The 13151-nt window shown below is 44.9% G+C and overlaps 1 protein-coding gene across 2 annotated transcripts; it reads right to left on the bottom strand.

The window, feature by feature from the left end:
• Positions 1-520: 520 nt before the first annotated feature.
• Positions 521-7320, bottom strand: LOC121539646 (RNA transcription, translation and transport factor protein). 2 transcript variants are annotated; one of them, XM_041848307.2, is made up of 8 exons: positions 7148-7320; positions 6443-6567; positions 5389-5488; positions 4386-4472; positions 2835-2923; positions 2460-2528; positions 1740-1788; positions 521-1083 (listed from the first exon to the last, which is right to left on the bottom strand). In XM_041848307.2, the coding sequence occupies exons 1-8, from the start codon at positions 7206-7208 to the stop codon at positions 929-931; spliced, it is 735 nt and encodes a 244-aa protein (XP_041704241.1). In that variant the 5' UTR covers positions 7209-7320; the 3' UTR covers positions 521-928. The 2 variants fall into 2 exon arrangements, with proteins under 2 accessions (XP_041704241.1, XP_041704242.1); XM_041848308.2 differs by having other exon boundaries at positions 4386-4463.
• Between the last annotated feature and the right edge of the window lie 5831 nt (positions 7321-13151).

Below are 13151 nucleotides of genomic sequence, written 5' to 3'. Positions count from 1 at the left end.
CTGTTGCACGGAGACACTAATGATAGAGGATCGTTTTATGGTGTTATTTCGGGCGAGTCTTGAAGTGCTTGCCCCTGTGAGAACCCTTCTGTCGTAGACTTCTACAGAGGCGGCGAATGAAGGACACTTGCGACAGAGCAAAGATTTCACCAACCACCACCAGAGTAAATTTACAAACGGCAACCATGACTTCCCTCCCCCCGCAAATAGTTGTCAATTTGTTTTATACTTTCTACTGTATTTGTGAGTTTTTTTAATAGAAAGCCAAAGAGATAAAAATAAAAGATATTTGAGCCACAAGTCCTGTTATGTTCATGTGTATTGAATGAACACACAGCAATGCAGTATTTGAGTATTCTGTGCACTAATAATTTTGTATTTCACCACATGGAATTGCCAAATATTTGTTCTACCACAATTCTTTTTTAATCCTTTATATTTTCTAAGATGTGATATTTATAACAATAAAATGTGATTCAGGACTTTCCTGACCTGTTCTCTCTCTCATTCCATCTTTGGGTTTGGCCCAAACCCAGCAAAATAAATAAAACACGTTCTCCAACGCAAGGGTAATTTCAGCACATAATCTGATAGCAGTTCCCATTTCTTATGAACACAAACAAACCACAAAGTTTTTCTTTTTCCCCCCAATGTATTTCATACATTTTCATTCCAACACTCATTCCATGAAAATGCATTTCTTTCTCCAAAACAAAAAAACTAGTCCATTTCATTCCAACCTTCCAAATCCATAAAAAACAACAACTATGAAACTCACAAAGGCTTAGTCCTAGTTGTTGGGTGGCTAAAATAAAATAAGGACAGGATCTTGGACCAATATCCATGTATAGTTTGTGTGGTACTGCTTTTCCACAGACCGTGTGTGTTGGGGGTTAAAGGCAGAGGTCAAGGGGTCAGGCAGGCCAGGTCATCTGCCGACCTTGCCCAGGCGGTGGTCTGTCTTGGGGTCTGCGATGATGGCCTGGACGGCTACGATGGCCTCGTTGATCCGGGTCTGCAGATCCCGTAGCTCCTCAATGTGGAGCAGACGTAGGATCTGAGCCGCCTCGTTCAGGGTGGCGTCTGCAGAGAAAGGAGGTGCACGCCGTTAGGGGCCATGTTCCAGAGTAAGAGATTATGCTCAGTCGGTGATCAGCAACTGAGGCCACAGTTCAATTCTTGTATGAATAAAGGACCACATGTATGAAGTAGGATGCATGTAATTGTGCTTTTGTTTTCCCTATGATGTCTTCTACCCAAATAAGGGGGTTAATAAAGCTATATTTGTAGTGATCCATCAAAACACTTACATACATCCTTCCCTGCAAGTAGGCACAACCCCTGCCCTGACATAGCCTGACATTAGGTTGACATGACAGGCCACTTCAAACAAAGTGGTTTGCGGGGAAATGACACTAGTCTCCACAATGACACGTTCAATGCCTTTTCACCAACTGATCTGGAACAGATCTTGACACAATGGGACGGCCCTACCCTCCCACGCAATCCTACAGTACAGTGAAGATAAATGCCATGTCTATCATATCAATAGGACAGAATGTTTGGAGCCTATTTAGATGATTATAATTGTCTTGGGCACAAGAACATGGGAGAATTAAGTGTTTCAAAATGTAATTTTAGGGACAAAATCCCTTTGTGAGGATACTAAGGATAACACAGTCCTTTTTTAAAATGTGCCCTGTGTGGATTACTTTAAAAACTCGACTGCGAGCACTCACCTCCGGTATCAAAGCCGAGGATGTGCTTGTCCAAGGCCACAGGTAGACCCTTGAGGAGACGAGGCAAAAACAGAAAGAGATACATCACAGCAATTAAAAGGCAATCGGGACACAGTAAGTGCCAATATACTGTATGTCCGGCCTCTTAAAATAGCATAGCCACGGAGACGACTCCCAGACCACTGCACACAGGCCTTACATATCACACTCTGGGGCCGTATGTATCATGCATCTCAGAGTAGGAGTGCTGATTTAGCATCAGGTCCACGTCCGATCCTTTTCATTGTGATTTAAAAAGCTAAACTGATCCTGAATCAGTACTCTGAGATGCTTGATACATACGGCCCCTGAGCAGTAATGTGTGCTGAGAGTTCCCGTGTATTATCATGTCAGATTGAGAGAATAGAGGTATGTCGACTTGGGTACACATTGCATTAGTTTTTTTTCAAATACACTCTGCGCTTAATTGAGCTTTCCCAGTGCAAAACCTGTCCATCTGGCACACCAGGCAGGCTCAATTCAACGCAAAAAGTATTTGGAAGAAAACAAATACAGTTTGGACCAATGTCTGAAGTATTGTGGGTACTCTTTCGGATCACATTTCAAAACAACGCATTTTGATGAAAATCTATCAACGCATTTTGATGAAAATCATTTTGAAGAAAACCTAAATGTGTAGGTGGATCTCTGTCAGTCAAAGACCCTTCAAGAGTAGCTCACCTCTTTGGACTGGCTGGCCTTGGCTATGGCTTCTGGGGTCAGCCTCTCTTGGATAAGGATCCTTATAGCCTGTTAGACAAGGGAAATTACCACACCATTGTAATCAAATCTGCTCAAGTCTGAAATCTGCACAGGGTCGTCATTTACAACATGGTCATAAGAAATTAGTAAGACCCTTTTCACAGTAAAGCGCCGATCTGAACTGTACTGGCTCAGAGATATTTTCTTTTCACATGGTCCTTTCCAGCACGGTTCCAGTAAATATAGTGGGTGTGTAACCAGGTCATCGCACTACAGCTCAGCACAGCTTGGCTCAGTAGTGTGAAAAGGATATTAGTACGTCTGACATGGTGCTCGGTTGCCGCTGGTTCTCACCTTCAGCATGACCAGGTAGTCGTCGTGACGTTGGATCTTCAGCAGGCTAGCCAGGCCTATGACGCCAGCCTTAAAGTCTGGGTTGCTGCCTTAAGGAGCACACACACACTTATTTTCAACACAACATGGAGGCTGTTGACTCAGTTACATTCATGAAGTCAGCTAGTCACAACTGTCCCCGTTGGTCCGATTCTGTGTGTGTGTGTGTGTGTGTGTGTGTGTGTGTGTGTGTGTGTGTGTGAGATTGTAATCAGTCTGGTGGTCTGGCCCAGACACGGTTGAGCTAACCCACTTTAGTACTACGTTGTTCACTGGTTTCTTTAATCAAACGATTCTATCACAGAACATCAGGGACAGAGAAGGGAGTGATGAGAGAGATGAGTAGAGAGGATGAGAGAGACTAGAGAGGTAAGGGGAGAGACTAGAGAGGTAAGGGGACAGAGTAGAGAGGTAAGGGGAGAGACTAGAGAGGTAAGGGGACAGAGTAGAGAGGTAAGGGGAGAGACTAGAGAGGTAAGGGGAGAGACTAGAGAGGTAAGGGGAGAGACTAGAGAGGTAAGGGGACAGAGTAGAGAGGTAAGGGGACAGAGTAGAGAGGTAAGGGGACAGACTAGAGAGGTAAGGGGACAGAGTAGAGAGGTAAGGGGAGAGACTAGAGAGGAAAGGGGACAGAGTAGAGAGGTAAGGGGAGAGACTAGAGAGGTAAGGGGACAGAGTAGAGAGGTAAGGGCACAGAGTAGAGAGGTAAGGGGAGAGACTAGAGAGGTAAGGGGACAGAGTAGAGAGGTAAGGGGAGAGACTAGAGAGGTAAGGGGACAGAGTAGAGAGGTAAGGGGAGAGACTAGAGAGGTAAGGGGAGAGACTAGAGAGGTAAGGGGAGAGACTAGAGAGGTAAGGGGAGAGACTAGAGAGGTAAGGGGAGAGACTAGAGAGGTAAGGGGACAGACTAGAGAGGTAAGGGGACAGAGTAGAGAGGTAAGGGGACAGACTAGAGAGGTAAGGGGACAGACTAGAGAGGTAAGGGGACAGAGTAGAGAGGTAAGGGGACAGACTAGAGAGGTAAGGGGACAGACTAGAGAGGTAAGGGGACAGACTAGAGAGGTAAGGGGACAGAGTAGAGAGGTAAGGGGAGAGACTAGAGAGGTAAGGGGACAGAGTAGAGAGGTAAGGGGAGAGACTAGAGAGGTAAGGGGACAGAGTAGAGAGGTAAGGGGAGAGACTAGAGAGGTAAGGGGACAGAGTAGAGAGGTAAGGGGAGAGACTAGAGAGGTAAGGGGACAGAGTAGAGAGGTAAGGGGAGAGACTAGAGAGGTAAGGGGACAGAGTAGAGAGGTAAGGGGACAGAGTAGAGAGGTAAGGGGACAGACTAGAGAGGTAAGGGGACAGAGTAGAGAGGTAAGGGGACAGAGTAGAGAGGTAAGGGGACAGAGTAGAGAGGTAAGGGGACAGACTAGAGAGGTAAGGGGACAGAGTAGAGAGGTAAGGGGAGAGACTAGAGAGGTAAGGGGAGAGAGGGGATAGGCATTTAGAGGAAGGAGTGGTTGTGCTCACTATCCAGATGGATGAGGGGATCCGAGGGTTTCTCCGCCTTGGTGGCTGTGGCTGGCTGGCAATTCTTGTACTTCTCAACTGGGGAGCCAGCAGGACACACAACATTGCATTTACATTTTAGTCATTTAGCAGACGCTCTTATCTTAGTGAGCGCATACATTATTTTTTATACTGGCCCCCCGTGGGAATCGAACCCACAACCCTGGTGTTGCAAACGCCATGCTCTACCAACTGAGCTACATCCCTGCCGGCCATTCCCTCCCCTACCCTGGGCCAATTGTGCGCCGCCCCATGGGTCTCCCGGTCGCGGCCGGCTATGACAGAGCCTGGATTCGAACCAGGATCTCTAGTGGCACAGCTAGCACTGCGATACAGTGCCTTAGACCACTGCGCCACTCGGGAGGACACAAAAATCCAGACAGTGACCACTTAGTCCATGCCCCCCACTAACTACATACTACTACCACCACCAAACTGTTTTTACAACAAATACTTTTTTAATAAGCACATTTATTTAACATTCCTGAACAATGACAATACAGTGTATGGCAAGAGAGGGTGGAACCACGACTAGATTATACCTTATGGTAGAGCAGCCCAAGATGTCAAAGTTGCCATTTAAGACAATGCTTCCATCTAGTGGCTAAACGACACATGATCACCACCACCACAACAATACAGCCCTCAAACTCAACTCTGGACCTCGAAGCCAGTTCCACTACATTTTTTTACTTTTCAGGGACTGATTTAGACCTGGAACACCAATTCATTATCAAGTAGAACAGAAAACTAGCAGGCTCCGGACCTCGTAGGGTAAGAGTTGAATACCCCTGCTACACAAGGTTGGTTGAACATTTACTGTATTATCATCTATGGACTACAATAGTCAAAGTAGTAATATGCCACAACAAGTAGCCCAAGTACACACAATGGGCACCGAATCATATGGCTATAAAAATGTTTTCAATAAAGCAAAAGATATACAGAGAAAATAGTACTGTACCATTGTCGCCATATTCCAACCGAACGGCTAGACCCAGCAACCAGTCCACTGACTCCTGTCTCTCTTCGACGGTGAATGGGCAATTCACATCTTGAAGATACTGCGTAGGAAACAGGGTCAGGCTCATGTTCCGCAGGGAGAAAACTTGCCCCAGTGTGCCCTCCTGAACAGTTGTACCGTGTATACGAGGTGCCTGAGACCATAGCTGTGATGCACTCCTCTTCAATGGTTCACATCCATCGGAGTGGTGTCGTTACTAGCTGTCCCCGGGTAGCTCTTTATTTCAGAGCGCTTGGGGCCAGGGGTGTATTCATCAGCCCACGCCGTAGCAAAATGTTTTGCACTGGAAAAACTAAAACAAGCACTGACAGGGGCTATGTCTCAATAGTCTTTCCTCATCCCGTCCTCCCCTCTTTCTCAAAAATGTAAATTGGAAGCGAGGATGCGAGGACAAAGGGAGCTTCCCGGCCAGGGAACGGGGATGGTAACTTCACAACCCCAATAGAGGTTCTCCAATGAAGAAGAGTGAATCACAGCTATGGAGACCAGTGATGAGGGTGGTAAATTGGCTTACTATCAGCATTTAAGAATTATTAGGCCTACTGATTGATATTGGGGCATGTTGAACAGGACACAACGTTTTGGAACATTCAGATAGATGTAGGCTAATGTAGAACAAACATGCCTCTCCGACGCTTTGAACTAATCATGTCAGTTCTATTAATGGCATTTCTATCTGTAACGTTCGACAACTGAACTGGCTTGATTGTTTTGCTTATGATGTAAACGGTTAGGGGTGGAAATAACACATTGTTAATAGATATGTTGATAAAGTGGGAAAAGAGCCCCACCATGGTTCAGTAAGGAGAAAATATTATGACACATGGAGATACTACATAAACTTCTCCAATAAGAAAGAACACAGATCCATCGCAAAACGTATTTCTACAGTTCACAATCCATGTCGTATTACTTGGATGTAATATGAACACAACACTTTTTCTGACCCAAGGTTATTTCCAGTATAGTAACTGTAACTAGCCTTGCTGCTCACCTGCTCAAAGGACTTGGGCCATTCCGAGCTGGGGATATTCCTCAGGTTGCCCCGATCTTCAATTTTGTAGTGTCTGATTTTCTGGTCCTCCAGCCACACAATGAAATTCCTGAACTCTGTCTCATCTGTGCAAAACAGAACATTAGCTAAGTGAAACTTATAGCTAGATGCACTCTGCAAAGCTAACTGACCTGCACAAATGTGCCAGTGGTAGTAGATTTTTGTTGTTGTTGGTATATACAACCGGCAGAAATTCACATACGACTAGTCACAATACATACAAACAAGACATAGATTGGGAATCAATTTCCGATGCCACCCCTAACCTAGCTAGCTAGTTAGCTAACATTAGCTAGCTAGTTACGTTCTCGGTCTCCACTGCCTGTTTGGCACTGCTGTTAGTAACTTCCCAAAAAGCTAGTTAATTAGCTAACGTTACCTGGGCTAATGCACAAAAGTACAAAACCTGACTACCTAACACGAATCACAGGTTAATCCTTTTTAATGACATAAACCCAGCCAATATAAACAAAGCATGCATACATATTACAGGCGTGGCTGTATTGAAACGTTTTAGACTGAGAGTAACAGCTTGTTAGCTAAAGGTAGATGCTAGCTAACATATTTTGAGCATGGCCATGGCTGGCTCTGAAAGTGCACGTCATTCATTAGCAGATAGCTCGTTTATCATGGTTTTGTAGCTACCTTTACAGTCAAACCCAGAGGGGTTATGGTAATCCAAAGCTGTCAGTTTTCTTCGAAACATGTTGACAAGTTGTTCTAGCTAGCTTTATAGCTAACGTTAGCGAAACTTCTAGCCGAAAGCGAGACAGTTCTTCTACTGTGGCTTTCCAGCAGACTTCTTCTGTGGGGTTCAAAGGCGGTTGGCATCCAATGTTTATGGTGCATTACCGCCACCATCTGTACAGGGGTAAAAAAAATGAAAATAGGGGGGGGGCTTAATCCACACAAAATAAATAAAAATCCATACCCCCCTCCCCAGGCTCCGGGGCCTGAGATGGTGGTATTGCTTGTGCCATTAGCTCAAGTAAATCCTTTGCCATAAAATGGAACTGATCTGCTGCATCCTCAATAACTTCCATCCTTCCGGACCTCTTCTCCACCTTAGCCATGTCATTGACCACCATTGCAATCAAAACCACAAAGTCCACCTTCTTCAAATGCAACATCTCTGGGTCGTGCTGATGAGAGGGCATCCCTGCAGCCTGCAGTAAAGGCCTATACACCACCATGGGCCCTTGAGGGCCATTCACTCCCTCAACCCTCCTGACAGCTTCTGCATATGGCATACACTGGTTGGCCCTGAACCAGAATCTGGGTTTACAGGAGACGTTGAATATGGCGATTCTCTTTTAAGCCCAGGAAGCAGCCATTCAACTTGCCATTCACCAGCTTTTCAAGCTTAAAAATGTCAAAATACGTTTGGGATATACAGTTGAAGTCGGAAGTTTACGTACACCTTAGCCAAATACATTTAAACTAGTTTTTCACAATTCCTGACATTTAATCCTAGTAAAAAGTCCCTGTATTAGGTCAGTTAGGATCACCACTTTATTTTAAGAATGTGAAATGTCAGAATAATAGTAGAGAGAATTATTTATTTCAGCTTTTATTTATTTCATCAAATTCCCAGTGGGTCAGAAGTTTACATACACTCAATTAGTATTTGGTAGCATTGCCTTTAAAATTGTTTAACTTCCACAAGCTTCCCACAATAAGTTGGGTGAATTTTGGCCCATTCCTCCTGACAGAGCTGGTGTAACTGAGTCAGGTTTGTAAGCCTCCTTGCTCACACACACTTTTCAATTCTGCCCACACATTTTCTATAGGATTGAGGTCAGGGCTTTGTGATGGCCACTCTAATACCTTGAATTTGTTGTCCTTAAGCCATTTTGCCACAACTTTGGAAGTATGCTTGGGGTCATTGTCCATTTGGAAGACCCATTTGCGACCAAGCTTTAACTTCCTGACTGATGTCTTGAGATGATGCTTCAACATATCCACAACAGTTTCCTTCTTCATGATGCCATCTATTTTGTGAAGTGCACCAGTCCCTCCTGCAGCAAAGCACCCCCACAGCATGATGCTGCCACCCCAGTGCTTCACGGTTGGGATGGTGTTCTTCGGCTTGCAAGCCACCCCCTGTTTCCTCCAAACATAACGATGGTCATTATGGCCAAACAGTTCTATTTTTGTTTAATCAGACCAGAGCACATTTCTCCAAAAAGTACGATCTTTGTCCCCATGTGCAGTTGCAAACCGTAGTCTGGCTTTTTTATGGCGGTTTTGGAGCAGTGGGTTCTTTCTTGCTGAGCGTCCTTTCAGGTTATGTCGATATAGGACTCGTTTTACAGTGGATATAGATACTTTTGTACCTGTTTCCTCCAGCATCTTCACAAGGTCCTTTGCTGTTGTTCTGGGGGGGGGGCATGGGCAAGTTTCAGCGGAGGGTGCAGAGCTGGTGGCTGGGTTAGGGGTGGCCAGGTGGAAAGCATGGCCAGCAAAATGCTTGTTGAATTTCTCGATTATCGTAGATTTATCGGTGGTGACACCTCCGTTGTCTTCAACCAGGATCTCAGCGATCACTGCCTCATTGCCTGCATCCGTAATGGGTCCGCGGTCAAACGACCACCCCTCATCACTGTCAAACGCTTCCTAAAGCACTTCAGCGAGCAGGCCTTTCTAATTGACCTGGCCCGGGTATCCTGGATGGATATTGACCTCATTCCATCAGTAGAGGATGCCTGGTTGTTCTTTAAAAGTGCAGAGCTGGTGGCTGGGTTAGGGGTGGCCAGGTGGAAAGCATGGCCAGCAAAATGCTTGTTGAATTTCTCGATTATCGTAGATTTATCGGTGGTGACAGTGTTTCCTAGCCTCAGTGCAGTGGGTACAGGATGCACATTTCTGTTTGAAAAAGCTAGCCATTGCTTTCCTAACTGATTGTGTATATTGGTTCCTGACTACCCTGAAAAGTTGCATATCGCGAGGGCTGTTCGATGCTAATGCAGCACGCCACAGGATGTTTTTGTGCTGGTCAGTCAAGTCTGGGATGAACCAGGGGCTATATCTGTTCTTAGTTCTGAATTTTTTGAATGGGGCATACTTATTTAAGATGGAGAGGAAAGCACTTTTAAAGAACAACCAGGCATCCTCTACTGATGGAATGAGGTCAATATCCATCCAGGATACCCGGGCCAGGTCAATTAGAAAGGCCTGCTCGCTGAAGTGCTTTAGGAAGCGTTTGACAGTGATGAGGGGTGGTCGTTTGACCGCGGACCCATTACGGATGCAGGCAATGAGGCAGTGATCGCTGAGATCCTGGTTGAAGACAACGGAGGTGTATTTAGAGGGTAAATTAGTCAGGATGATATCTATGAGGATGCCCATGTTAACGGATTTAGGGTTGTACCTGGTAGGTTCCTTGATAATTTGTGTGAGATTGAGGGCATCTAGTTTAGATTGTAGGACAGCCGGGGGTGTTAAGCATATCCCAGTTTAGGTCACCAAGCAATACGAACTCTGAGGATAGATGAGGGGCAATCAATTTACATATGGTGTCCAGGGCACAGCTGGGGGCTGAGGGGAGTCTGTAGCAAGCGGCAACAGTGAGAGACTTATTTCTGGAAAGGTGGATTTTTAGAAGTAGAAGCTCAAACTGTTTGGGCACAGACCTTGATAGTATGATAGATCTCTACAGTAGATTGCAACTCCGCCCACTTTGGCAGTTCTATCTGGATGGAAAATGTTGTAGTTGGTAATGGACATTTCTGAATCTTTGGTGGCCTTCCTAAGCCAGGATTCAGACACTGCTAGAACATCAGGGTTGGCGAAGTGTGCTAACGCAGTGAATAACTAAAACTTAAGGAGGAGGCTTCTGATGTTAACATGCAAGAAACCAAGGCTTTTGCAGTTACAGAAGTCAACAAATGATAGCGCTTGGGGAGTAGGAGTGATACTGGGGGCTATAGGGCCTGGGTTAACCTCTACATCACCAGAGGAACAGAGGAGGAATAGAATAAGGATATGGTTATGGAGATGGGCCTGGCTCGAGGCTAGTTTAAGGCTAACTGGGGCTTGCTTCGGGACAGTGGTGATTAGCCAACAACAAAAACAGCCATTCGGTTGCAGCTAGCTAGTTGCGATGATCCGGTGTTAAGATCCAGTGATTCAGTGATTCCTGCAGAAAATCTGATATGCTCTGGCTCGATAGCGTGATGTGCAGACTGGCCGATAATTGTCCAGGCTAGAGCTGGCTGGTAGGTAGTGCAGGCCATGGACAATTGTGAAGACCGCTAACGGTGGCTAATAGCAAGTAGATAGTTAGCTGGCTAGCTGGCTAGTTTCAGCCGGAGGTTCTAGATAAGAAGATATAAAGAAATAATAGAATCCGTTCCACATTGGGTGAGGTGGGTTGCAGGAAAGTATATTTAGTTAATGGATGGAAAGTGAGATTGAGAAATATAAATGAAAAATACGAAAAAAACAGGCTATTTACAGAAAACACGACCGCACTGCTACGCCATCTTGGATGTCGTAGCAGTGCGGTCGGTATGACGGCTGCGTGGTCCCATGGTGTTTATACTTGCATACTATTACTTGTACAGATGAACGTGGTACCTTCAGGTGTTTGGAAATTGCTCCCAAGGATGAACCAGACTTGTGGAGGTCTAGAAAAAAAATCTGAGGTCTTGGCTGATTTATTTTGCTCTTCCCATGATGTCAAGCAAAGAGGCACCGAGTTTGAAGGTAGGCCTTGAAATATATCCAAAGGTACACCTCAAATTGACTCAAATGATGTCAATTAGCCTATCAGAAGCTTCTAAAGCCATGACATCATTTTCTGGAATTTTCCAAACTGTTTAAAGGCACAGTCAACTTAGTGTATGTAAACTTCTGACCCACTGGAATTGTGATACAGTGAATTATAAGTGAAATAATCTGTCTGTAAACAATTGTTGGAAAAATTACTTGTGTCGCGCACAAAGTAGATGTCCTAACCAATCTGCCAAAACTATAGTTTGTTAACAAGATATTTGTGGAGTGGTTGAAAAACGAGTTTTAATGACTCCAACCTAAGTGTATGTAAACTTCCGAATTCAACTGTATATACAGTGTATATACATTTCTTAAAAATAAAAATATGAAATATGACATTTACATTGGTATTCAGACCCTTTACTCAGTACTTTGTGGAAGCGCCTTTGACAGGGATTACAGCCTCGAGTCTTCTTGGGTATGACGCTACAAACTTGGCACACCTGTATTTGGGGAGTTTCTCCCATTCTTCTCTGCAGATCCTCTCAAGCTCTGTCAGGTTGGATCGGGAGCGTCGCTGCACAGCTATTTTCAGGTCTCTCCAGAGATGTTTGATCGGGTTCAAGTCCGGGCTCTGGCTGGGCCACTCAAGGACAATTCAGAGACTTGTCCCGAAGCCACTCCTGCGTTGTCTTGGCTGTGTGCTTAGGGTTGTTGTCCTGTTGTAAGGTGAACCTTCGCCCCCAGTCTGAGGTCCTGAGTGCTCTGGAGCAGGTTTTCATCAAGGATCTTTCTGTACTTTGCTCCGTTCATCTTTCCCTCGATCCTGACTAGTCTCCCTATCCCTGACGCTGAAAACATCCCCACAGCATGATGCTGCCACCACCATGCTTCACCGTAGGGATGGTCTCAGGTTTCCTTTTTGGCAATCTCCAATTAGGCTGTCATGTGCCTTTTACTGAGGAGTGGCTTCCGTCTGGCCACTCTACCATAAAGGCCTGATTGGTGGAATGCTGCAGAGATGGTTGTCCTTCTGGAAGGTTCTCCCATCTCCACAGAGGAACTCTGGAGCGCTGTCAGAGTGACCATTGGGTTCTTGGTCACCTCCCTGACCAAGGCCCTTCTCCCCCGGTTGCTCAGTTTGGCCGGGAAGCCAGTTCTCGAAAGAGTATTGGTAGTCTCAAACTTCTTCCACTTAAGAATGATGGAGGCCACTGTGTTCTTGGTACCCTTCCCCAGATCTGTGCCTCGGGACAATTCCTTCAACCTCATGGCTTGGTTTTTGCTTTAATATGCACTGTCAACTGTGGGACCATATATAGACAGGTGTGTGCCTTTCCAAATCTAGTCCAATCAATTGAATTTACTACACGTTGACTCCAATCAATTTGTAGAAACATCTCAAGGATGATCAATGGAAACAGGATGTACCTGGGCTCAATTTCGAGTCTCATAGCAAAGGGTCTGAATACTTATGTAAATAAGGTATTTCTGTTTTTTTTTAACTATACATTCGCAAAGAATTCTAAAAACCTGTTTTTGCGTTGTCATTAAGGGGTATTGTGTGTAGATTGATGAGGGAAAAAATCTATGTAATCCATTTTAGAATAAGGCTGTAAAGTAACAATGTGGAAAACGTCAAGGGGTCTGAATACTTTACTGTACAAAAATATAAACGCAACATGTAAGTGTTTCATGAGCTGAAATAAAAGATCCCAGAAATTTTCCATACAGACGAAAAGCTTAGTTCTCTCAAATTTTGTGCACAAATTTGTTTGCATCCCTGTTAGTGAGCATTTCTCCTTTGCCAAGATAATCCATCCACTTGACAGGTGTGGCATATCAAGAAGCTGATTAAACAGCATGATCATTACACAGGTGCACCTTGTGCTGGGGACAATAAAAGGCCACTCTAAAATGTTTTGAGAGAGCA

The sequence above is a fragment of the Coregonus clupeaformis genome, chromosome 34, assembly GCF_020615455.1.
Source record: "Coregonus clupeaformis isolate EN_2021a chromosome 34, ASM2061545v1, whole genome shotgun sequence".
NCBI classification, from domain to species: Eukaryota; Metazoa; Chordata; class Actinopteri; order Salmoniformes; family Salmonidae; genus Coregonus; species Coregonus clupeaformis.
The sequence above is the reverse complement of the archived record's forward strand: the minus strand, read 5'-3'. Positions and strand labels throughout refer to the sequence as shown.